This window comes from Podarcis cretensis, assembly GCF_951804945.1.
Source record: "Podarcis cretensis genome assembly, chromosome: 2".
NCBI lineage: Eukaryota > Metazoa > Chordata > Lepidosauria > Squamata > Lacertidae > Podarcis > Podarcis cretensis.
In genome coordinates, this window is record NC_137171.1 from 22721386 (window position 1) to 22749081 (window position 27696).

A 27696-nucleotide genomic window follows, 5' to 3' on the forward strand; every position below is an offset into this window, starting at 1 on the left:
TTCTTCCAGGTTACTCCAAATATTAATCTTATTGCTTAAGTATAGCTAACTGATGATGCATTTAAATCAAGACTGGGCATGTTTAAAAGAAAAATTCTAGCAAACTTAATATCAATTTGGCCCCCCAAAAAGGTGCGCATTACATTGGAGTAAATTCGATATTTTATGACCACGCTTCGAACACTGTGTACATTTCTGGTCGCCTCACCTCAAAATGAGCTGGAAGAGATTCAGAAAAAGGTGATGGAACAAATCCTCTATGAGGAAAGTTTACAATATTTTGGACTGGAGAGAAGGAGGAGACATGATAGGGTTATATAAAATTATGCATGAGGAGAGCAGAGACAAGCTTCTCTCCCTCTCTCTTAACACTAGAACTCTGGGATATCTAAGGAAGCTGAATGTTGGCAGAATTCGGGACAGAGAAGGAAAGCAAAAAATAGGGCTGCCATACGTCCGGATTTCCCCGAACATTACCGGGAGCTCAAAGGTGGAAGTGGTGTCCAGGGGGGATTTCTGGAAGGGGGCAGTTTTTCCTGGATCAAACAAACAAAAAACTGGTGGTTTTTACTTTTTGAAATACGGCAACCCAACAAAAAAAGAACTTCATGCAGCACACACAGTGGTACCTTGGGTTAAGTACTTAATTCGTTCCGAAGGTCTGTTCTTAACCTGAAACTGCTCTTAACCTGAAGCACCACTTTAGCTAATGGGGCCGCCGCGCCGCTGCTGCACGATTTCTGTTCTCATCCTGAAGCAAAGTTCTTAACCCAAGGTACTATTTCTGGGTTAGTGGAGTCTGTAACCTGAAGTACCACTGTACTTAGAATTAAAACATTCACTCTCACAAGAAACAGTGAAAACAGTGATGTCCACTAACTTCAAACAAGGATTAGGCAAATTCATGGAGGACCAGGCTACTAAGCACAATGACTGTGTTCTACCCCCAACTGTTGGTGGCGGTATCCTTCTGAATACTAGTTGCCAGGAATCACAAGTGTGAATATCCTGCTTTCCCCATAGGTACCTGCTTGGCCACTGTGGGAACAGGATGCTGGGTTAGATTGGCCATTGGCTAAATCCAGCAGGTTCTTCTTACGTCTGTATATTAAAGGAACATCAGTGAACTGACCTTCAAAAATTTCAATTTTTTCTTCATGTAATACAGTGGTTACAGCTGTTGCAAGCGATTATTTTTCCTCCACATAAAGCTGCTGTTAAGCATATCCAGGGAGCCTCTGCACGTATCCTCTTTAAAAACATACAAACTAAATTACACGATCACCAGTGTTGCTTTTACTTAAAAATGAAGTAAATGCAAAAAAACCCAGTTTTTTTAAAACCATTGATGCTGTGACAGTGCAAACAGCATACAATTTTATTGCTCAACTTCTGCATGAGTACATACTTTTTTAAAAAACAAAAACAAAAAAAACATTTTATACAGATGTATTGTTAAAGCTCATGTAACAGCTTGGTGAAAATACAATGTATATCAATGCTAAAAACACTCTGCAATAAATACAATAGAAATGCAACTAAAAAAGAACAAAAAACCCTACCTGTCAGTCTGTGGAAGAAGGAAAAATCATACCAAATATAGACTAGTTTTAGCTATAGACAAAGCTCTTAGAATTTGGCAGAGTCAGAAATCTAATAAAGAGATTGTGTTAAGTACAAACTGCACCTGTTATCTATATGGTGCGGTTTAAAGTCTGAAGCAATGGGGTCATGCTACATTATGATGTATGATATAGAAGCAACGCTTTTACTTCCATTAATGCAGCCAGTTTTAATGCACCAGAGGTTTAACAGATGTAGTGTTGGGGGGGGACATCCTGTGTGCTCTGGACTCCAGTACAACACAACGTTTTGGTAAAAATATAATCGGTTTAGGGAAACTGAACCTATGTGCAAAAAAATAGAATACATACTGTACAAAGCACCATTACAAAACTTTACATCTAAAAATTAAATCTGAAACACAACTGAGTACTGTATATCTGAATCCTACAAAATAGTCACTATATTTAAAAAACATTCATTTCTGAAAAGGAAGCATGGAAATGTGAGGTGACATCTCTCTTAACCATTTAATGCATCTCTCTTAACCACTTAATGCAAATTTAGGATGGATGAAATAAACCGTGTAGGAAGAGGGACAAGCTGGAAATAAATATTCACATTTAAATCTGGGTTGAAAATCCAAAGGTCTTAACATAATATTGGGTTTAGCACTTGTCGACGGGAAAAGTGGCATGGCCGTGGGACTACACTCAATGGGTCTAGAGAAGCTTCTGACAGGTTGTGTGATTTAAAGCATTTTAATGGTTATGCAGATAAGAAGGCACTCAGGAGACCCGATATTCAATTTGCATCAGTCTGCTCAGCGTAGCAGTCAAAGCAATATGCGGAAATGTTCGTGTTTTGCCTATTAGAATCAGATTTTGCAAAGTTAGCCCTGTAATGACGGAAGAATCTCTGGACACAATGTGTTTAAAGCAGGACGACAATGAAATTGCTCTCAAGTTTTGATCTCAGACCCAACTCGAGTCTGCCTTATCAAAACCCTGTAACGCAAACTCCTTCCCGGAGACCTGTCAGTGCGGTCTGTCACAGGCTCTCGTTAATCGTTCTGTGGTTATTAGGCTACATCTCCTTATGAAATAATACAAGATATTGTAAGATGAGCAGTGGAGGCCACAAAATTCAGCACAATCTGATGCAGAACAAGAGGCACCTTCCCATGAGGTAAGGGCGAGACTATCATCTTGGATCAAGTGATAATTTTTCAGAGAAGGAAGTACACAGCTGACAAGCAGCAAGTAAGGCCTGGTACAAAACATGGTTAACAAGAAGCCCTACATCAACCTGTGCACAGGCAGAATGACAACTCCTGAAAGATATGCAGAACAGTAGCACGGCTGTGGATATGGAAACCAGTATTCTACCAGCTTTTAATTTAAGACAACAGTAGAGAGAAATCAACGCAATGCTATTCCTGAAACCTGAAAGAACAGTGGAAGCAGATGGATCTGCTCCGATAGAAAGGATCATATCTGCCAGCCTAGAACCAGAGCAGATTCCCTAACTGGGGCTTAGGCTTGCATTCCAAAATCTGCCTTAAGTCTACTCAGAGCAATCAATGTAGACTTACAGTTCTGCTGCAGTCCATGAGCAAAGGAAGACGAAGTCAGACTTAGCTATTCCAAATGCTGGACAATCTAATCCTAAACAGACCACCAGTCACCATTTTTTATTTATTTTTACTATGGCTAATTTGTGTAATCGCTTCATAATTCAATACGACGTAGGAGCGAGGCTGTTTCGGAACCAATGCAACAAATGGAAATGATCGTTCACCCTCGCCTCTCCCACTTCTACATCTTGAGCCTACAAGACTGGTTGTTAACGTACAACCTGCCGGATTCAAGTCAGAGCAGGCTACACACATCTACATCTAGCGAATGTCCTTTTGACTTAACTTGCTTTCTCTTATCCCAATTTTAGACAAGGAAAAAGGCCATCTCCAACAAAACCTTCAATATAAGCAGGGCTGTGCTAATAGTTTTCAATCTGTTGCCTCCATATACGTGGCACACTTGATTGATCATTCACACAGAAAAAGTGGGTGGTTTTAGATGGTTACTTGTGATTAATTACTACCATATGCCTTGCTGTTGTTTGTCATTCCTTGCTTTTGCACGAGAAGATGAGCAACCGAACAACTGGGCTGACAGTTCGCTAGACGTTCTCAATGTTGTTCAGCGAGAGCTAGTTTGCACATGCAAGTTCTGCTTTCCTCTCCACACAGTTGGGTACATAAAACTATGAAGAAATATCTGTGCTTGCCAGTGTACCAGAAACAACCAGCAATGATTTCAACAAGAGAAGCTGCACTTTTCACAGCAACTAAACACACTATTGCAAAGAGAAGTGTACTTATGAGCTATCCCCAAGTTACAAGCTCAACCACTTTAGTTATTGGTATATAATTCCTTGCATGACTGCCGGTTAACAGTGCAATATATTTCATCTAAACGTGCCCCCTTTATTTTAACTATTTTGCATATATTCACCCTCAATGCAAGGATGATTTCTGGGGTGCTCCAGTCAGCTATTTATTGGAGCACATCAGAAAATTTACAGAAGCTCTGCTTTTAAGTCCATTGCATCACTATTTTTTCCCTTAGTTGTAGCTAGCACAAACCCATATGTCACAAGCCATTTAAAATAAAGACGTTTTAACCTGATAATATTGTTTTGCAACAACTAATATACAATGCAGATTCACTGTATCGGAACAGAAAAACTTTGGTTGGTATGACATCCACAGAGAGTTTTGAAAAATGAACTGACGACCTGGCAGAAGGCTGTTGATATCATCAACATACATTTAGGAGTTTACAAAATGCAGCAAGTTCCATTTAAAATGGAAATCAAATTAAAAAAAACTCAAGTATTGACTTTTTACAAAAACGCTCATTTAAAAAAATGCTAGATGCTTTAAAAAGGGGGGGTTTCCACGTTTACCACAAAGTACTGTACCAAATACAGTGCAAGTTAACTCCGACTAGGATTCTGCTAAAGAAACTGGACAAGAGAAAAACAGGAGCCAAAACCTGTAATTCATGCTTGAGAAATATAAAAATCCTTACACAAGTAACATTGAAGTTTAACTCATAACAGAGAATTAAATCATTCACTATAAGAAAACACAGTTTGTACGTTAAGTGGCCTTAATTTAAAAGGGTTATGATTTGCTTAGCCAATTATATGTAAAAATTAGAATAATCAAAATATTTTATTTAAAAAAATAGCAGGTATAGATGCTGTTCAGTATCACATGTTTACTTAAGTAGGCTGGAACGTGACTTGTACCGACAGCTATATCTTGGACCTGTGAGAATAGAAATCACGTAAGCAAATAGATCAGATCACCTTTTACAAAAATAGTAGTCGTCTTTTTGAGAGAAGAATACTGCTGTTGAAAGGAAGGAAAAGTCAGCATTCTGTATATTCAAGATACTTGTTTTTAATAGCAGCTGAATGATTCCTTGGCAGGAGCCACAGGACATTTTCTTGAATGAAGAACTCCAAAAATTGTCCTTTCCCTCATATCGTCCTAAAGTAGAAAAGGGAGTGGGGGGAAGAAGTTTCCTATATTTCAAGCATTTAACTGTGTCATGGCTGAGGAGAGTATTTTCTGCTTGACGGAGTATAAATACAGTCCCAGGTAAGTCTGCAAATGTTCATTCCACAGCAAACCCACATGTTTCTTCAATGGCGGTTAGCAGCTTTTCATAGAGCTTCTCATAGCTTTCATAAGGAGGAATGTCTATTCGATTGAAGCTGCATGCAGAGAACAAAAGCTTTAATAGGCTTTCAATAATATATACATACCGAATTTACGTAATAAGTAATATACTTCAAGCAGGCTGCTACAGTTAAAGAACACAGTTACCTCCCCCACCGCTAACATTGTCTTCTAAATAGAACTATGCCTATGTTGATCCGTTTTGACAAAGAATTAAAAATACATGGTGTTTGTAAGTAATGAATGGATCAAGACTGCTGGAAAAAAACAGTTTCCCACAAAAACGTAACACAGAGAATCTACTGATGACTAGGCTATGACGTGCAGAAAGAAAAATCATAAATGCTTATTTCTTCTAATGGTTTTGATGATATGCTAATTATATGCAGGTAGATTATTCATAATAACCTATTTCTGAAGCTGGATTATTAATGAATTTCTTCTCTAATTAGTTGCAAATTCAATAGTCTTCATGTAGAAAAGAATGAGCATAGTAATGCATCTATAAAGCTTACCAAGTGTGAGCTTTTGGCAGGTTATTTGTGCTAGCATCAATCTGGTGAATTGTGAATAGTCTTGGACCAGCAGCACCTGCAATTGGAACAGAAATTGGGCATTACCGTCCAGTACTTTGGAGCACAACCAAAACAGGTAAAAGACTGGGCAGAGAAGCAAGCTTTGGAAGGTGACAGACAAAGCAGCATCCATGGAGTGTGACCTGTACATCTCCAATTTGATACGTGCCGATTTAAGGCTTTCTAGAACGTATTAGAAAAGTGAATACTAGAAACCATATACCCCCAACCTTCCATTCCTTTCAGTAAATGAAAACGATGGCTCTGATACACAGACACGCAAAGGGCTTTTGACTGCCCCTTACCATGTTACAAGAGCTGTAAGGCATAGCTGTCAACTTACAGATTTGAACATAAGGGACCAGCAGCCTCGAAAATAAGGAATCAGCAGCCAAAATAAGGGATCAACAATTACTTTGATAAAATACATATTTTGTTGCGTGCAAATGGCTTTAGATACCTATTAGGTCCATAAATTACCATATAGCATATATTCAACACACAAAAAAGCAACAATTTGTTGTTGACAAAGGACAGCTGGACATAGAAAGGGCCGCATTACCTTCAGTAGCTTATTTAAGGGACATCATCAATAAGGGACAGCAGTGGGACATGACGCTGGGATAAGGGACTGTCCCACCAAATAAGGGACGCTTGACAGCTATGCTGTAAGGTAGGCTATCTTAAGAGGCCTTCTGAATTGAGTATCATGTGCTGCCAGGTCTTATAACAGCCAGAAAATCACACAGAGCCAGGAACAACAGTTATCAATATATTTAAGATAAAATGTTGCAGTAGTTGGACTAGTAGATGCATTTGGAAAACCAGGGCATCGGGCATACCAAACAAAAACACACACAAGCCTACAGATTAAGACTTTTGACGGAAAGTCATAGCTATGCATTTCATAATGTACTCTGAATATATCACAAATGTTACAAAATTGAAAAAGCAGTAACTTGGGACTGTGGACAGCGATTCAAAAGAAATTTGCTTTTGTGCTTTTTTTTTAACCTTGTAATGCTTTGAAACCCTGCAGAGGTACTCTGGATGACCCAGTCACAAACTGCAGTAATCGGGCTCTCCGTTCTTCATCAAAGAGCTCCACGGCTTTCCAAAACCACTTCACAATGTTGCTGTCTGGCGTGCAGTGTTTTAACCTGGTGTTGGCCTTCCAGTCATTAACATCTATCTTCCCAAGGCCACAAATGATGAGCTGTTCATAACGGTACAAATATCAGTCAGTGGAGGACTGCATGAAGTCAATACACCCCACCCCACCCCCGCAAATCTGCTACAAATAGAAAGTTATCCCTCTAAATGACAAAACTTTTCTTTTTCTTTTCTTTTTTTTAAAAAAACTTTTGTTATATGAAATGTTGGCCAGTAGGAAATGACAAGTCAGTTTAAGATTGCAAAGTACATAACCCTAGTTTTCTAAGTGGAATAGCAAACAATATAGTCAGCTTTATCTGTGCATTATAGAAGTCTTAGAAATAAGAAACAGATTTCATCGAAGGTGAGCAGCGAAGAGATCCTGATCCACAGCAAGCCCTTGCTACCCAGGCCCCTTTTGGCTTATATGCAGGTATCTTGGGCTGATTTTTCCTTCTCCCACACATTCTATTGCTCTACAACTTTCTAACCCTACAGCCATGCATCTCCATCATCCCTTCCCGGAAAGAGGGTGAGAGGGGGTATTATAGCATGCAACATTTAAAAGGGTTGAGATGAGTGGTTGGGAGCAAGGGCAGCAAAGGGAGAAAGGCAGCCTAGCCAAGAATAAGGTCTTCATGGGTTTTGTATAGGGGAAATGGGTGTATCCATGTGCCATTATCACCCCATCTCTCATGCACCGTGAATTCCCCTCCTGCCCCAACCAGGAGCAAAGCATATAAAAGTCTCATGTGCATTTGCCTCTCTCACATGCCCTGCTTGGCTGGCACACATGAACAGGACAGTAAAAATGAGAGGTGTGGGTTTGCGCCTCTCTCCTGTCCGATTATTGTCTTCCCAAGCAACTACTCTATTCCGAAATTAAAAATGGAAAGTGTAACGCTGGTGGTCAACAAAAGAGGTTTAAAGACTCTCTCAAGACAAATCTAAAAAAAATGTACCATAAACACCAACAACTGGAAAACACTGGCCTGCGAGAGCTCCAGATGGAGAACAGCCTTTACCAAAGGTGTCATGGACTTTTGAAGATGCTCGAACTCAGGACAAAAGGGAGGAATGAGCTAAGAGCATGCTTGGCAAATCCTCACCGTGATCAACTCCTGCCCAGAAACCTATGTCCCCACTGTGGAAGGACGTGTGGATCCAGAATTGGCCTCCACAGTCACTTACAGACTCACTGTTAAGACCGTGTTCATGGAAGACAATCTTACTCGGCTATGAGTGATCGCCGAAGAAGAAGAGGGCAATGAAAGAATTCCCATGGGTGTCTTGCATGTTCTGTGCTATCTTCAGCAAATGGGACTAATAGTAGGGTGGCTCAGACACCCTCCCCAATATGTTCTCTACAGGAAATAGAATATGTTTATCTATGGTTACCAGAAAATACTTTCCTACAGAGACACATTTTAGTTTCCAAGATATCCTTTGACTCACACCGCACAATTTAGGTTTTTTTCTGCCCAACCATTAAGAACTACAAAATTTTACTATTTCAACTTTTATCATCCAGCACTTATTGTACAATATTAAGAATCTGTTTCTTAAAGGAATTGTAAAACACTCAAAATAATGCTAAGGGTAATAAAAAATAGCCCTCCAAAGTATGTGATGTATTCTATCAAAAATAGCATTTTAAAGTCATTAACTAGCAAGACAAGAGTATTATTAAGAAGCCTGTCTACAAAATGTAAAGAAAAAAGGAATCCCAACCCTTTGGTGATTTGGTATGTTAACCATGGTTAAAATTACCGTATTTTTCGTCCCATAGGACGCTCCGTCCCATAGGACGCACCTAGTTTTCTGGGGGGGAAATAAAGGAAATTTTTTCCCCTTTATTTCCCCCCCCAAAACCAGGTTGGGGAAACCGAACCAGGTCGAGGAACAGCGGGATGGTGGCGCTGCGCCTCCCTGCTGTCCCCTGAGCTTGTGGGGCTGGCCGATGTCTGCCCGGCACGCGGGGCGCTCTGCTTCAGCGTGCCCTGCCCGCTGGGCGGCAGGCTGCTATCCGCAGCGAGGGGAGCCCTGCGGGGAACTCCTGCAGGGCTCCCCACGCTGCAGATGTCTGCCGGTGCGAGGGGCGCTCTGCTTCAGGGCGCCCTTCGCGCCGGGCGGCAGACTGCTATCCGCAGCCTAGACAGCCCTGCGGGAACTCCCGCAGGGCTGCCTAGGCTGCGGATGTCTTCCTGAAGCCTGGAGAGTGAGAGGGGTCGGTGCGCACCGACCCCTCTCTCTCTCCCAAGCTTCAGCGAAAGCCTGCATTCGCCCTATAGGACGCACCCAGATTTCCCCTTCATTTTTGGAGGGGGAAAAGTGCGTCCTATAGGGTGAAAAATACGATACTGCAAATCCTCCATCCCTAGAAGCATTGGGGATCAACTTTGCATACGCAAAATTTAAGAAGAATGCTTTTTTTCATGTTACACTTGATGAGATAGCATATCATTAATGTACTGACCTCTAGCTCCTTCTCATCAAATGTCTTCAGCAGATGTTGTGGGATTACTTCATTAAATCCCTTCTGCAGAGCCAGAAACTGAGCTTCAATCCCTCGTAAAAATCGCCAGTTTACATAAAGCCTGCAATAAATTACAAGTCCTATTTGCAAAGGAGTGTCTTCCCACTCAACAACTTAGATGCTTGATCCCAAGCTGCAAACATTACTACAAACTATTCAACCAAGCATCTACATAGACAGGCTAGAGGCCGTGCAAATGTTGTTGGAATAGTTGGACTAAAACTCCCATCAACCCCAGCCAGCGTAGTCAGAGATAAAGGGAGTTATAGTTCAGCAACATCTGTAGGGCCAAAGTTAAGCAGCCATTAACATAACAAAGTCACTCTATTAATTTAAGCATACCGTATTACCCTCTGCACAGAGCACTGTAACAGAAACCTTTTGGGGTTTTTTAAGACTATAGTTTTTGATACCTGACGTATTCCTTTTTACTCTCCTCTGTGACAGGAATGCTTTTGCCATTAGGTTTCAGTTCATGTTGTATAATTTCACCGTACGCATTATGTTCCACACAAAATGTATGGTCCAAGACTCCGGTAGTATCGTTCTCACTGAAGTAGAGAAAGCAAAATTATATGAATTCTAAACATCTCAGGCATACCTAACCATACATCCTATAGCCTGCCATTAAAAAAATATATAAATAAAATTGCTTATACTGCCTCTATGAATCCAATACTTTGGAGGGTGTGTATTCTTTAACATAAAAGTACCCCAAAATTCTTTAACATAAAAGTACCCCAAGGGGGACGCAGGTGGCGCTGTGGGTTAAAGCCTCAGCGCCTAGGACTTGCCGATCGAAAGGTCGGCGGTTCGAATCCCTGCGGCGGGGTGCGCTCCCGCTGCTCGGTCCCAGCGCCTGCCAACCTAGCAGTTCGAAAGCACCTCCGGGTGCAAGTAGATAAATAGGGACCGCTTACCAGCGGGAAGGTAAACGGCGTTTCCGTGTGCGGCTCTGGCTCGCCAGAGCAGCGATGTCACGCTGGCCACGTGACCCGGAAGTGTCTGCGGACAGCGCTGGCCCCTGGCCTCTTAAGTGAGATGGGCGCACAACCCCAGAGTCTGTCAAGACTGGCCCGTACGGGCAGGGGTACCTTTACCTTTACCTTTACCCCAAAATTATTTTATTCCATGATAAAAATCCCCTCTGATTACAAAGCTTGTGGAATGCTCAGAAGTAACAAGGGAGGACAGACCCTATGTGCCAGGACACAACTAAGAAGAACGTTCTATAGAAGACTATGGCTGGTTCCCTAGCCAGTCCTATGCAAAATACACACACATACCTCAAGTCACCCCATCGTGGCTCAGATTGCCTAAAACTGGCAGGCTTCCCCAATGGGGCTACCAAATGTGTCACGTTACATCTGTTCCAGTCTTTCTAATAATGATTTGGATTAGAAGACTTAAGTTCCCATGGCTTACCTATAGTTTCCCCCCCCCAGCAAAAATTCTATTCACAGCCTGCCCATTTATAGCAAATGAATTAAAGCAGAATACAACCATTCTAAATAATAAGCATCATTTCAAAGAGATTAGTACATACAGTATCCATACTAAGCTGTTGTGAAGATCTGGGTCAACCAATTCCATGTCATCCAACGTAATTGGCTTTCCTAGCAACTGCTTGTAAAAAGGCAATGTGAAGCCCCCATCAATATAATGTCCGTGAAACACAGCCATCCCCATGATCCGTCCAACAAAATGGAAGTAGGATAAGTGTTCCTAGAATTGAAGGAAAAAATGTACTCATGCTGGGGTTCATGGCTTGATTCCAAAACTGATGAAGCATTCAGATTTTTCAACAAGAACCTTTTCTTTAGTATGCAGTAAGATTTACTTAAAAGTTACAATGAAGAGTCCGAAAAATAAAATAAAAAGCTTTAAAATATGTTAAGGTGCCTGCTTCACTTCCATCAAGACTATCTATCTATCTATCTATCTATCTATCTATCTATCTATCTATCTATATGAGACTGTACAGACCCTATTGCAGGATTTGCTGTGCTGCATAACAATACTGGCTAGTGAGCAAGGGTGCAGCCCCTAGTGTTGTATAAACTTCCACTTTCACTTGAAAACACTTCCTCTAAACAGCTATTCTTAGGATTACAACACTTCCTCTTATATTTGACCTCAAAGTTTCCTGCTACAACTTAACACCTTTATTTCTTGTCTAAGGTTTAACAAACCTGCAGCATTCATTAATTTTCATGATTATACCCTGCACTTCAAAGCAAAAACAAAAAGGGAACTCCCAAAGCAGTTTCTATCTGTTCTAAAAAAGAAGTTGAACGTCACTAAAGTAATTCAGATTTGCATAAAGCTAGCACACCAAAACTATTAAAAAGGAACTGCTGGCCACAAACATGGGGTACATTTCCATACCGGGTTAACAGCAGAATCTGGGTTTATCTGTAGTGTATAGATGTCATCACGTGAATATTGGAAGAGGCCATAATATGGATTCAGCATTTCATGGGAGAGCAAATAGAGCCATTCCCTGAAGAAAAGAAAACGTTTTAAGGGTCAAACACTGTTAAACTGATGCAGAAAAACACAGGTCTTCAGTGATAAATAATTTCTTAATCAATGACAACAGAATGTGGTAATGGGAAAAGCATTTATTCACAACTGTCTCATAAGCACATTTTTTCAGAATTTCTTGTATCAGTTTCTCTCAACTTGCAGACCTGTCCAATCTCTTTAGTTGCATATGTCAAAAGCTGTGTGCTGTATAACTGCACTAGCTATGCACAGTAATCGGTTGTGTGCCCTTTATTAACAGGGTGTTGAAGATGGGCTTGAATTTGGGGGGGGGGGGATTTAAGGGGGCAAAAAGAAAGGAAGCAACTATTTCCGTACCTTGCACCAGAATAAAAAGATGTAAAACAAAGGACCGCACAGGGAAGGAAGCAGTGACAAAGAAAAACTTATATAGAACGTGACTTACCCTCCAATAGGGTTGCCATATTTCAAAAAGTAAAAACCCGGACATCCCCAGAATTGTTGAGCTTGCTTTTTTTAAAGGAAACCCCAAAGCTGTGGAGCTTGTTTTTTAGACAAACCCCAAAGTTTGGCATGATGGTAACTAGAGCCCCTGTTTTGCATGCAAAAGTTCTCTAGTTCAATCCCTAGTGTCTCTGGTGACTGGAGAGCCCTGGTCCAAAACCCTGGAGAGCTACTGCCTATCTGTGTAGACCAGTGGTAGTAGGATTGCCATATTTCAAAAAGTAAAAACCAGGACACCCCGAAAGTCATTGAGCTTTTATTTAAAAAATAAATAAAAGAAAAAACGCCAAGATACCCACTATTTTCCGATTGACTTGCCTAAGATCCAGGACAAAGCGACACATTTTGGGAACCACCACCCCCTGAGGCATCAATTCCGCCTTTGAAATCCCGGAAATGTCCGGGGAAATGTCTGGACGTATGGGAGACCAACCTTCTGATGTTCCTGAGATGAAAATCAGGATGCGTGTCTTTTGGTGCCGCGTTCCCACGCAAGCCGAAGCATGGTGCCAAAAGGCACATCCCTTTGTGTGCCATGCCGCTGCACGAGTCAGCTGGCTGCTTCCCCTGCCACAGCCACTACCTGGCAGTTGCTTGCTCCATTACCTCTCTGCTTGCTTCCTCCGCCTGTGCCGCACCTCAGGCCGCCATGACAGTGGCGGCAGCAGAGGGGCCAATAAGAGGGTTGCGCACATCCACTCCAGCAGGGTCGGGCCTGAGAAGGCAGCGAGAAAAGGTCTGGGTGTGCCACACCGCACCTTAGCTTGCTTCCTACTACAGTGGTACCTCGGGTTAAGAACTTAATTCGTTCCGGAGGTCCATTCTTATCCTGAAACTGTTCTTAACCTGAAGCACCACTTTAGCTAATGGGGCCTTCCGCTGCCACCGCTGCGCAATTTCTGTTCTCATCCTGAAACAAAGTTCTTAACCCAACGTACTATTTCTGGGTTAGCGGAGTCTGTAACCTGAAGCGTATGTAACCCAAGGTACCACTGTATAAGATACCCTTGCAGGACCACTGCAATTGCAAGCACCGGTTCATCCTCCTCCTTCAGCTCCATGGTGGCGCTGGAGGGGGGAAATGGGACATCCCAGAATCAAATCAGAAACCAGGGGGGCTTCTGAAATTCCAGGAATGTGTCAGGGGAATCGGGAAACTTGAAGGTTATGGCATGATTCAAGCAGGGGTGAAAAGACAATATTTTTTTAGATAAAGGGAGCCATTGTTGTCTTTCATTTATTAATAAAACATACAGATTTGCAAATGTACAAGAAGGAAAAAGAATAAAAGATATGTAAAGAAAGTTTTTAAGATCATTGTTCCAATCATAAACAAAGTTGGAGTATCTATATATTGTTAAATGTGAAACTTAAGAGCTTAATTGACATTCTAATTCACAGTTCTTTTGGAAGGCTTTAAATTAACTGAATACAGACCTTCTACTGTTTCAGCATAGTGTGAATAGAACTCTGATTGTGATATATATATAGCACCTTAGAGACCAACTAAGTTTGTTCTGGGTATAAGCTTTCGTGTGCATGCACACTTCTTCAGATACCTTCTTCAGATTGTGATAGTCACACTGAATGCAGTTTAATGCACTGTACTGAACAGATATTAACAGTATGCTGAAATATACCCATTACCTGAAGGACTATTACTTTAAAAGCTTAAAATTTAAAGTGCTAAATAAATTTGCTCCAGTTGGTAAATATTGGTATAGCTAACAGCAAAAAAATTCACAGAATTTCACAGCGCTTCTGAGATTTACTTTCCTGGCACGGGTCACTAAAGCTCATTGCCAACAGGCCAGCTTATGCCAAATGGAATTGATGGCAGACTCCTCAGATCACCCGAGAGAACACTCCTCTGCTTCTGGTCTTTGGAATTGATAAGTAACTGAACTACAAGCATTTGTTCAACTATTAGGTGTCCATAATGAAAGCTGGAGGTAAATGCAGGTGCTTTGGAATTTAAGGAGAGAGAGGCTCATATCCTGCCAGTGGAGTTAGGGGGAGAAAAGAAAGAAAAGGCCCACTGGTGATGTTACAAGAAGCCCAATAAAAACATCTGCTGGGGACCTCTGAGCAGCGAAGTTGAGGGCAGATATTGAAGAATAAAAACTACCCCTGAGTGGCAGTCTTAACATATCTGGATGTAAAAAAAAAAAGAATTCCGTTCAAACAATGTGATAAGAAATGCACCTGAAATCTGAAATTAATTGCCAACCTTCATCCCTGTTACCCTACATGCTTTGAGGCAGTTTTGGGCAAACCATTTCCACCTGCCCTAAACCAGACATCAGGTGTGGTGCTGATAAGGGAAGGCCTTTGCTGAAGAGGGCTTTGTGGGCACTGAAAAGGAATAGTCTGTGAAGGAATAGAATTTTATGTCATTTTGTGGTGGGCTTCTGGTTGGAAAACTTGGGCCGCAAAATGGTTACTTTTGGCTTTAAAGAGTTTTGTGCATATGGGAATCAAAAGTTCAAGGAGAGTTAAAAGTGCCAAGGGGTATCTTGCTCACATCTGCACAGAAGGGTCAAAGATTTATCCTGACAATTAAGGGGGAATAGAAACACAACCGAAACACTCCTCTCCTCCTGATTCGCTAACACATTTGGTGGAGAAGTGAAAATATTGTGCGTAAGTCAAGCTAGGAAACAGCCTAGTTGGTCAAAAGGTTGCAGATTCGGAAACTTCAAGAACGAGAGTTGAGAAGCTGCAAATGAGAAAAGGGCCGAAACGTTGAAAAAAGGTTAAGAGAGCAGAGTTGGATACTACAGGAGAGAACTACAAAGGGATGCAGAAGCTCAATTAAGGGATGCAAATTGATGAGTATTGGCTTAGTTAGGGAAACATTATAGAAGAGGTATAGCAGGATGCATATGTTTGAGCTTATGGAAAACTATTCAAACTGTAAAACTAGTTCCCTCCTACTAAAGACATCCACTTGGTGGCAGTGGTGAAGAAAAAGGAGGGGTTGGTGCTTGGGTGATTTGCTTCCCTTCCTTCTCATGTTCCAGGCTGTAGCTTATGCTCTTTCGCACAGTCCCTTTTGTGAACAGAAAAGCCACAGCACACTAAAAACACTTCACATAATATTGTTTCACAATCAGAGGTCAGAGCCTACTTGCATTGCTGATTCTGAAAATGTAGTGTTGCACTCCCCAGCCCTATTCTGTTACTTGGAATTGCGGCAACTGAATGTTTAGTCCAAACACACAGCAGAAAAGATCTCATGGTATGCAGCAAGCAGGGAAAGGTCATTCCCGTTTCCTTGTTTGTTTGAAGCCTACACGAACCTTCCTTCTTGCAAGAAATTATTAACACAGAATGCAATTCTTAACATTGCAAACCTTTTTTTAAAAAATTAAAAATTGCAAACCTTCTGTTCTCTAATCTATACTAACTAGATGGGAAAAAATCACAACATATTGGAGCCAAGATTCCATTCCGGGAGTGGAAGAAGACCACCATTCACAGAACAGTTTTATCCAGCCTGTTACCTTGAAACGGATATGCTCAACAGAGTTGACAGAGCTCTAACATAATCCGTTAAACCCTTACATGCAACAATTGATTTCCCCATTATTAATCAAATTTTACCATTTGTAGTATGTTGAGTGTTGGCAGATAACATGCCTTGAGTCTCAAGGTCAGTAGGACCATAAATTACTTCCAACCATAGAGAGGTTCTTCTGAGAGTAAGAAAAATTGTGGCTCATTTTCTAAGAGTAAATATATACTAATGCATTCATTCCTGACAATCAAAATAAGGGGTTGGGCTTTGAATACAGGCTACTGCTAGAGATGAATGAACTTGGGTAGCCAGGATAGGGGTAGGGAGAGAACCAGCATGCCTGTTTTTCCCTCTCTCCCCAGACTTGCCATATATTGCTGAGCTCTGCTGTTGTCAGGGCCTTCAGGTCAATCTCCAAGTATCAGAATTTATTTCAACAGCAACTCTGGATGCTGCTTGATCCTGGTTTAGGAGGGAGACCTAAGGCATTTTAGGTAGCACATTATTATTATTTACCTGGCAACTCCTCCATAGTCAAGGCCCTCTTCCCCACGAAATTTTATCATTAATCTCTTCCACAGGTCTTTGGGCCTCATCTTCATGACTTGTCTGTAAGACTCCTGGAATTACACCAGATAATACATTTATCAATATTATCATAGTCCTTACTCTGATGTTCCTCTGCTCATGATCCTAAAGAAAGAAAAAATCAGAGTATCCAAAACTTACAGCAGGTGGCATCATAATATATAAGCAGACATGTGAGGATCTTTTGTCATTGCTACATGCACTTAAAAATGCCTTTTAACCTGCAGGGGTATCTTGCCCATTTTCTTGCACAGCTTACATGAATTGCTAATGTTTTGAGATTATTCTGGGTGTACTTGAAAAGTAGTTTGGCATAATACGTTTGTGGTGAGAAGGTTTTCACAATCCCTGCTGAATGAGAACACAAGAAACAATCCTGGTCCAACATGGCTGGATGTTTATTCCTTACAGCCACAAGAAAAGGGGGCAGTTCATACATCAGTGCACCGAAACCATCTCAAGTTTGTGCAGCCTGATTCTATGCCTGTAAAATTCAGGTGCTTGCTTTAAATCATGAATAGGTAAACTCAGGCTCAGGGGCCAGATCTGGCCCAATCGCCTTCTAAATCCAACCCATGGGCGGTCTGGCCTTCAGCATGTTTTTACATGAGTAGAATGTGTGCTTTTATTTAAAATGCATCTCTGGGTTATTTGTGGGGCATAGGAATTCATTCATTTCCCCCCCCAAAAAAAAAAATAGTCCAGCCCCCCACAAGGTCTGAGGGACAGTGGACTGGCCCCCTGCTGAAAAAGTTTGCTGACCCCTGCTTTAAATTATAGATTGTGCTTCCAAGAAAGCATGTATAGGACTGCAGCCTTAGATTCAGTAAAATGATGCCTGACGATACATGAATGATGCCTGACGATACACGAATAAGATTCAGCCTCCTCACTTTATCACATTGCTCACCATGAAATCTCAAAAAATGTACTGTAGTTCAGACGTTTCCACATAATCTTTGTCCATTCACATTGCCAAAAAAAGCAAGAACCATCCCGGCGGCAGGATGTTCCCCCGCATTATTTAACACCTAAGATAACTCTACCGAAAGTTACCTCAAAAATTTCTTCCCTGGAGACTTCTATGCGGCAGTGTCCAGCTTGGGGCTGCTGCTGGGATAGCTCCTGTCTCAGAATCTTGAGTTTCTGCACAAGGTCCCGCTTATACCTGGGCACAGTCAGGCACTCGGCCTCATCTGGAAGCTGGCAAAGCGATACTACCTGCTGCTGCTGCTGCTGCTGATCCTTAAGTTGGTTCTGGCGACTGAAAAGAATGGCAGCTGCTGTCAGTAATTCAAGACTTCCCATTATTCCTCCCCCCCCCCAATAAATTAATATGCCTTTCAACCAACATTTTGAGGCAAGTGTAACAATGGTTTCTATGCGAGTGTCCTGCTTTTCCACTAATGTTTCCTAAAGGAGACTAAGAACATATCCATCTGTCTGTCTTGATCGTTTTCAACCAGCTTTGAGGGGTTTTGAACATTTCCGCTAAGCAGATTGCAGCACCATATTGACAACCCGCTGCTCAAAAGCTCTTTCATATTTGTTTTGCATGTTTTATTGTTGTTCATGTGAATGTTCAGGGTTAGGTCAAGGCACAGCCAATTTAAATTTGATACAACCTTACATTTTAAAGAAGAATTTGCTTACAAAAACGCTTGTACAGAACATTTGACAAAGATTGTACCTGGGCTAGTCAGGACCATAGGATTGTAGGCAGAATGGTAAGGTGAAAAGGGAAACAGATTGACATGCACTCAACAGACACAAATAAATGGCTATTTTTTATTAGCTGTTCTAAAAAAATGTATTGAAGTGAAGTTCAGGTTGCAACTGCGGAAGGCGGGGAAGCTTTCTAAAAAATATTTGCTACGTAAATGTTCCTGGAGATTTGTCATGCCAAAGTTTGCTGCACAGTATGTTCCGCGCAGGGAAAGGAGCGCTGAAGTGGCTGCAAGGAAGGCAATCTCCAGGTAAAATGGTTCAGCTTAATCTGCAGTTCTGCAAAATTCTTCAACACACAGGTCAGGGCTGCATGTAAACTCAGAAAAGATGTAAAAGTTTGCTATGAACAGCGGTCCTTGGCATCCTTACTGAAAGTAAAAGTAGCTATGTTGCCTACAAGAAAAGTTGAAAAAGCCGTATTAGCGCAACAAAATCTTTTTTTTGGGGGGGGACACCATTGTGTGTTCCTTTTTCCCAGCAGCCCTTAATACCACCTGAGATCTGCATAGCACTTAACTGTGATTCATTGTGACAAGCAAATGAAGCTCTCGTTAACGGTTTACTGGGAATACCCAGGTTGCTCCTGCTTCACTCTGTCCTAGTGTTGAGTGTGGGAAGTGAACCACAACTCCTTGCTTAACATTATGTCCAAACCAGGGATTGCAATTTGTTCTGCTCCAAAATAAACTGCAACTGGTAAGACAATGTTGGTTCTTGGGGCTTGGCTAATTGGTCCACATCCACCACGAAGATCTGTTTCCAGCTATGCCCTTGGGTTGAGGTACAGTGGGATTGGCTTATACTTGCCATGATAATGAGTCATGCCTTTGCTCAGTTATCCATCCATCTGCCTGGACAGCAGATCCTGAGAGCACTTAGTATGTCAGCAACAAATTACTTCCACCCAGTCCACTTTATGCTGAATAATTTAAAAATTGGCTTTTTTTTTTTTTTACACTGAGCTCTGAAGTTTCTGTTCTTCTACTCCCCAATTCTTAAATTTAGAGTTCCCTAAATTTAACACTACATGCTAAACTTGCGTACTTTGAGGTTGGACAGGCAACTGAAGCCATGTATAATTTCACTGAGACAGATACATTTGTTTTTTTAACTAATTTAAAGCTTTGGATATATCGAAACCACAAAAATTATCTCCTCTTCAGTGAAAAGAAGGGAGAAATCATCTTCACATATCTCGCCTTACTGTAGCAGACAGTAACACACACTGGAGAAAATTTATCAGACTGAGGACTTTGCTGATGACACTATTGGTTGGATTTCTGAAATCCTTTCATAATGAAAGACAGATGTATGAATGAAAAAGCTTAAATGCTGTAGCAAAAGGCTAAGTGCAAAAAAGATCTGTGATTTTGCAGCTTGAGGTTTATCCTACTGAAAGACAACCTGAAGGTTGTCACAGCTATCTTGGAAATCTATAAGGATCACAATTTTATAGATGTAAATTGGTTACTGCTAGGAAACTGAAAATTAAAAACAACAACAAATGCAAATTACTATCTTAGAATAGTAATATATATTTTTACATTCTGCTTCAGTAGGTAACTACAGACTCCTCAAATATCACACATTATATTTGAATTTGCTCAACGTTCTAGCCAAGAGATGACCACAGCCCTGAGACTTTAATTAACTAATGTTTACTCAGAGTAGACCCATTAAAATCAATGGGCCTAAGTTAGTGGTCATTAATTTTAATGGGTCTGAGTAACCCCCCCCCCCCGAAATTTCCAAAGAGATTTGATTCTGTAAGAAATAGCTTACAAAACTATGTGCATATTTGCACATAAGGTACACTAAGCATTTTCAGTTACAGTATACTGAAGACAATTTAACTTTTACTTTTTTACCTTCCACAGCCTCCCTTCCTATAAAAAAGTGGTGCCAGAGTCTCATCACTAGTCTAGCTCTGCGGATTCTTATGCCTAGTCACATTCTAGCCACCCAGCTTTTGTGGAGTATTTACTTAATGCTATGCAGGTGTTTCCTAAAATAGCATTTAAAAGGTGTTAAAGTGAAGAACAATGAAATAAAATTCCAGGAGTGTCTGAACAAACGGATCGTTCTGTCTAGACAATGGCAATTTTGATTTATATAGTCTCTTCTGCTTTTGGAAACATGGCTAACAGAGTAAAGCGAGGAAGGCATTAAACGCAAAGTGAATGGAAAGAAGAGCTCAGATGGTGACGACAAGGCCATTTTATTGCCCTATGCGTTTCAGATTAAAACTCTTCCTCGAGGGCAACAATCAGTTCTTTCAAAGTGAAACCAAAAAATCTTGTCTACCAAGAATTATTTCTAAGCGCTTATTTTGTATTGGTTTAAAATATTAAAGGCAGACAATGCAAATCACTAAGCTTCTGTAATACCTTGTTGTATAATTATTCTTCCACATATTCCCTCAATAATATATATTTCAGATTGCTTCTCCCCAGGACTACAAAGTCTCAAGAGATCTTAAGTCAACACAAAGGAGTTATATAACCCAAGGTGGCAGAATCAACCTATTGCACATTCCCAGAGAACCACTTTCGTGCTCCAAAACATTAATCTGCATGTGCTGGTGACATCATGAACTCACTTTAGAACCAGGTGCAAGTTAGCCGATAGCCGTGGATCTGTGAATTGCGTTGTTCTGTTGTTATGGTCAACAAAATAAACTCTGCCTGTTGCTGTATTCCGGATCTCCCATCCAGGAGGCAGAGGACCAAGCTCTTCACAATTGATGTTGCTAAGATCCCTGCAAAAACAAACATAAAAATGAGAGAGAGAAAAACCCTCAGCATTTGGCCTCTGAGCCAAACCAGTGTAAAAGTAACATTACAATTCCATGAAGCCTGAGAGTATGCATTGTTTCAGAAACTTGATCTATACAGCTGGAATGTCTACTCTCAAGGAGCAAGCCCACCAAAGGAAAAGAAAAACGTACTCTCAGAAAAACATCCCGCTACACTGGTCTTGGAAAAACTGTTATCGCGCAACCTATGTTTTTTGCTTTAAAAAGAAAATAACTACATCGGTAATTAATGGGATACTGACTTAAAACGAAAACAAAATCCTTTTTCCTACAGGAGCTGCATGTTCTTAATGCCAGTTTTTAAAGGACATCGGAATAGTTCTGGTTTTTTTAGAAACAGTGGGAGGCAGACAGACACATTTGTCAATACCGGTGTTTTCCATGAAGATTTATGCATGTGTGCCACAGACAATTTTCGCCAACTAAGAAAACTAGCCACTAGATGTCGTAAAAAATCATAATCCCAGAAGGGTTGTGTCCAGTTATTGCATGACTAGAAGGCAATCACACAGTCAGGTGGAATCTACAAACATATAAAAACCATTCTGAAAATGGTTTTATTTTTTTAAAATACATTGAATTTTCCATAAGGCTCACCATCGCTATCTAGTGTCACATTGTATGTTGCACTTAAAACACACTTAAAACATTTTATTTGCAGCTGTGTAGCAGCTGAGCCCTCAGTCTCTCTTTCCCTCCTGCCCCCCCCCCCAAAAATGCTCTCCTGGGGAGTAGGGAGCCTGAAGAGAACTGCTGTGGAAGGGGAAGAAATTGCCTCAAATCAGGCAGGGGGATCTGGGGCTAGTGATTTCAGGCACTCCATCACTAAAGCTCCGTATAACACAGTTTTCACTGTGCAGGACCTCCCAATCTACTAGAGAGATTAAACATCCTAACCTGTAGCAATGTTTATATCATTCATATCCTATCTTCCTTCCAAGGAGCTCAAGGTAACCTACATGGCTCTCCCCCAAAATTTTGCCCTCACTACCACCCTGTAAAGAAGAGTAGGATGAGAGACAGGGACTAGCCCAAGGTCTCTTAATGAGATTCATGGTTGAGTGGGGATATGAACTCGGATCTCATCAGTCCAAGTCAAACACTCAGATCACTACACCATGCTAGCGCTGCAAGGAACTGAACAAGTTAGCTCTAAATATATACACAGCAGGTGATTTACCGAAATTATTTTATGCCCGTGTCAATTAATATTAAAAGAAAAAATGCATAATCAACATTTCAGTGATCAGTCAGCGCTGTGCATACTGTTAAAAATATTTGAATATTCTGTGCCCCCCAAAAAACCTCCCTTAGAATTCTGAGGCAAGTAGATTAAAAGTATGCAAAGGTTCTGCACAGGTCTGTTTTAAACTGCTCACTTGACACAGAAAGGGAAAGGATGGAAGGCACTAAAATCTGATCAGTGAAAAGTCTTACTCCGTCCCTCTCAGATCTCTGTAAATTCACTAAGCACTGCAAACACTACATTGCTTCAGAGTCTGGGGCTGTAAGCTTTCTGTTTCTCTTGCTTTAAATTATATCAGAGCTTCTTAGGAGTCTGAATTTTCTAATACCACTTCCAAAATCTGGGCTTGCACAGGTTCATAGATAACATACCTCCTGCCAACAGGCTATTATAGCCAATGTATATACTACTAACTTGATTTGTACAGCAACTTTATTTAACTTACAGCATCAAAGGGCAGATTATCCGCTTACCTCGGTACGCGTGGATCATGCCATGTGCTTACACCAGTCTGAGTATGTAGGAAATACACTTGCCCTTGCTGAGTTGTCCTTTGCTCTGTTCATTCAGACGTGCCAATGTGGAAACAAAAGATTACTTCGTTTACTAGTGAAAATCCCATGCAACAGGTTAACAAGTTCACAGACTTGAAATAACTATATAAATTCCCTTCCCCTTGAGATTTGTCAAAACCTGAATGTCTTTGAGAAGAACAGTTAAAAAGACTTTTGTGCTTGGTCTAGCTTTAATAGCCAGAGCAAAGCAAGAGTAGAGGTAGCTTAATTTTTAAACAATATATTTTCCCAGTTGGCTATTGTATTCTGGGCTGGATCCAACAAAATTGTCCCCTTAGCAAAACGCGTTTCTGCCGACTCAGCAGGACATTTCCCCCTCTTTCCCCTGTATCCCTCATCTATTCTGGGGGTTTCCCCTAATCCTCTGGAGCAGCTTGGGGTGGGGTTGAAACTCTCACTTTAGAGGTTAAGTTTTCATGTATTCGCCTTATGATTAGATCATAGGGCAGGAGACACACATATACACAGAGAGGAAGATTACGTGGAAACACTGAGCCATAGCAACAGAAGTGAACTGCAATTTAAAGTGGGTCTCAAAGGATTTTGAAATATTTTATGAACTGAGAATTCTGAAGAATTTCTTTGGAAGTCAAGGGTAGTATAATAATGCACGAGTTAATTTTTCCTGAGAATTTTTAACACATATGGAGTTACATTCCTAAACTGGTATCAAAAGTTAAAGATAAAGGACCCCTGGATGGTTAAGTCCAGTCAAAGACGACTATGGGGTGCGTCGCTCATCTCACTTTCAGGCCAAGGGAGCCAGTGTTTCTCCACAGACAGATTTCCGGGTCATGTGGTCAGCATGACTAAACCGCTTCTGGCACAACAGGACATGGAAATGCCGTTTACCTTCCCACCACAGCGGTACCTATTTATCTGCTTGCACTGGTATGCTTTTGAACTGCTAGGTTGGCAGGAGCTGGGAGAGAGCAACGGGAGCTCACCCCATCACATGGATTCAAAGCACCAACCTCCCGATCGGCAAGCCCAAGAGGCTTAGTGGTTTAGACCATAGCACCACCCGCAGCCCTAAACTTTACCTTTCCCTAAACTGGTGTAACAATAGAGGATCATATTAAATAGAAAGTTGGAAATTTGAATATTTATGGCCATACCATAAAATACACCGGACTGGATCCAGATTGAATTAGCCATTGCTAACTTGTCCCATTAGTTTCAATAGGCCCAAAGTAACACACTTTGGTCTGTTCCAACCCATTGCTTTGTACTATAGGATATGTCTAGGTATTTTAAAGGTGTTTATTAGCCTTCAAGGATACAAGGAAAAATGCAACACCAAAACTTTCTCTCAAAGAGTGAGAAAAGCTTTGTTTCTTGTATTTCTGCACTGCCTTTCATGCAATGGCATTAATGGTGGGGCGTAACCTGGAAGTGGTTAGCATTTAATGCAGTTCTCCAAGGCCATTCCCAGTTCCCTCATATCATCTATTGATACTCTGTGCCATATGCCTCTATCACCATCTGCAGCAAAGGCCCTGTTCATTAACATGTCTTCCTGGATGTTTCATTAACGCCTGCCCATTTTATTCCTCTACAATGTCTATACAAGGGATTGGAGAGGTACTCCAACCAGAGCCAGGTGCAAAATACAGTGGTACCTCGGCTTACATACGCTTCAGGATACATACACTTCAGGTTACAGACTCCGCTAACCCAGAAATAGTGCTTCAGGTTAAGAACTTTGCTTCAGGATGAGAACAGAAATCGTGCTGCAGCGGCGCAGCGGCAGGCCCCATTAGCTAAAGTGGTGCTTCAGGTTAAGAACATTTTCAGGTTAAGTACGGACCTCCAGAACAAATTAAGTACTTAACCCGAGATACCACCGTAGTGGCTCATCTGGGTAGTCATAAACTAAGAATTTAAAAACTGGGTGCTTCTGAGCCTAGGAATTTGTGATCAGACCAAGTTCTCAAGTCCTTTCATCCAAAATCCCACACCAAGTTTTACACCAAGCATAATTTAGGTGCAGGAAAGGTTTAAAACTGTTGCTATTGCTACATAATTACGATTCAGAAACCACTGCAGCCAGAGAATGTTTTCTGTTCTGTGAGCAAAGCTACCAGAAGCTGAATTCAAATAAAATATTTTAATCTTTATTACCAGTCCCTCAGACATGCTTAATTTAGGAATGCATTTCAATTATAACAGATTTTCCTACACATGTACATTGGAAAGCATCTACTTACAACACATGATAAAATCTTAGCACAAGATATAACAGGAGTGTGCTTTTCTGGACAATAAACATAAATTTGTTGTTTCGTTTTTTAAAAAATAACATCTTTAAGCCTTTGAGAAAGAAACATACACAAAATGTGTTATGCTCTCTCTTGGTAATATCACCTATTCCGTTCAAAAAGTTTTCTGTTCTTCCCTCGCCTTGCACTGAGACTGATTAAATTAGAAGCCTGAGATCTGGACTAGTGAATTTCACCACTCCATGGTTGAAGGGAAAGAAGCAACGGGCAGAATAGGAAGTAACAGGATTTTTCTCGCACACAGCAAAGCTCCAGCAGTATACCATGGGTGTACCATACAGTAATTATATCACCAGAGCTAGACTGGGGCCAGTATCATGAAAGCGTGAAGGGGGAAATCCCTCTCATTAGATCTTCAGAATAATAGTCGTTTGAAGTACATAGCCTTTGAAAAACAGATAGACAGATAGTTACGCAGTTTTAGAAATGCGTACCATATCCTTCCGGTAAATCTGGAGGCGTATGTAGATGGGTCCTGCTCATGTAATTCCTGTGCCTCTGAGACCTCACTCTTCTCTCTGCTAGCCTGGGATCTGATGCCTGTCCACATGTCGCACCATTTATTCCCGTAAGCGGTGTGTTCTCATCCACAAAGCAGCTCAGTGGTCGACCTGGACTTGAATATTCTGATGCTGGCCTGTTAACAGTAATAATGTTTTTGAAACCTCTCTGTTTTAGAGAACTGTCTCTAAACCATAGATTGCCAACCGTTTTGGATGCATGGGGCAATTTGCAAACGGGAGAAATTGTTCTAGGCAACCACACACCCACAACCGTACTCTCTGGCTATAAAATCACCCTTCTTTCAAGACTCATTTCATCAGCAAGGGCAGGGAATTCTGAGCAAAGTCCTCTGTGAGTACATGGATGCCTGCGGTCATCGCACTGGTGACTCCTAAACTGTGGGTAGCTTCAATTAAAAAGTTATGCATCACTGATATAATACACATGCCGAGGCAACGCACAAGTTTGGATTCCTATGCTATTCAGAAGCATGGTAATAAAAATCAAGTGCCGCTTGTGGCCACAAGATGCCCAGAGCTACTTTGCAGAGAAACATATGCCCTGCTTGTATCCTATTACAAACGGAGCAAGTGGGAGAGCGTGCAGCGATAAGGGACCTGACAATATATTCAACAGATGCACAATCTAACAACATAATAAGTAATACTTAAAACCAAGTAAGGAGCCAACAGAAAACTGATGTGTGACAACTAACGTACAGACTAATCCTCACTGAATGAAATAATGGTCTGATGGCAGCAACTCAAATATGGACCAGTCCCGATTCCCAATTCCCTTCTCCCATATTACTAAATTACTTTCCACAAGGAAAACTATACTAACCTGGCTCATAACCAAGTGTCATTTATCTAATACAAAACAGTAATGCCAACATTGCCTTCTTATTTTACAGTTTTCATTTGTGAGGGGCAGGGAACCTTTGGGGGCCAGTGGGCCAGAGCCCTATCTGTGGGGCAGGGGTGAGGGGTTTGTGGGAATGGCCTTGCAATATAAACTCTAGTCAGGAAAAGGTAGATAAAGGTAAAGAACCCCTGGATAGTTAAGTCCAGTCAAAGGCGAGTATGGGGTTGCAGCGCTCATCTCACTTTCAGACCGAGGGAGCCGGTGTTTGTCCACAGACACTTTCCAGGTTATGTGGCCAGCATGACTAAGCTGCTCCTGGAGCAACGGAGCACCATGATGGAAACCAGAGTGTACGGAAACGCTGTTTACTTCCCCACCACAGCAGTACCTATTTATCTACTTGCACTGGTGTGCTTTCAAACTGCTAGGTTGGCAGAAGCTGGGAAGAGCAACAGGAGCTCATCTGGTTGCACAGATTCTAACTGCCAACCAAAGAGCCACCTGTGTCCCATTTATAAACTCTAGTAATGCATCGCAAGTCCATTATATCCACATCCGACTCTGTAAGAGGGATATAGGAAGGATTTACATTATAGGAGCAATATTTGGGAGGAACCTCTATTTGGTAGATGTGGAACTGAGGTAATAACTAGCAACAATTTCAGGGAATGATGGGCTCCTACCAATTAAATCCACAAGAAGCCCAAGTGCTCAGCTTGAGTCACTGAAAAATTTACTGTACAGTATTCTCTAATAATTCTTACCGGGTTGGTCGCTCCCACTGTGTTGTTCGTGTAATATGATTTAAATACTGAATTCTTCCAGAGGCCGTCCTCCTTTCTTCCCAACTAGAATTATACATTGAAAGAAAATCACCATATTTAGAAGAAGTTTGTTTTAAATAAGGCTTTAGCCAACAGACACCATAACATGAACATTACGTTTGGCTAACTATCCACACTATTTTTATATTACTCAT

The 27696-nt window shown here is 41.2% G+C and overlaps 1 protein-coding gene across 1 annotated transcript in view; it reads right to left on the reverse strand.

Moving 5' to 3' along the window:
- Positions 1-4030: 4030 nt before the first annotated feature.
- SMURF2 (SMAD specific E3 ubiquitin protein ligase 2) overlaps positions 4031-27696 on the reverse strand; it is a 70172-nt gene continuing 46506 nt past the window's right edge. Inside the window, exons 7-19 of the mRNA XM_079965427.1 lie at positions 27482-27565; positions 25784-25986; positions 22966-23050; positions 21031-21189; positions 17760-17967; positions 16632-16735; positions 11972-12086; positions 11130-11308; positions 9997-10134; positions 9524-9644; positions 6907-7108; positions 5833-5908; positions 4031-5352 (exon numbers count right to left, since the gene is read on the reverse strand). Coding sequence (XP_079821553.1) covers positions 5253-5352; positions 5833-5908; positions 6907-7108; positions 9524-9644; positions 9997-10134; positions 11130-11308; positions 11972-12086; positions 16632-16735; positions 17760-17967; positions 21031-21189; positions 22966-23050; positions 25784-25986; positions 27482-27565 — 1774 coding nt within the window. The 3' untranslated portion in view covers positions 4031-5252. The remainder of the gene's footprint in view (positions 5353-5832; positions 5909-6906; positions 7109-9523; positions 9645-9996; positions 10135-11129; positions 11309-11971; positions 12087-16631; positions 16736-17759; positions 17968-21030; positions 21190-22965; positions 23051-25783; positions 25987-27481; positions 27566-27696) is intronic.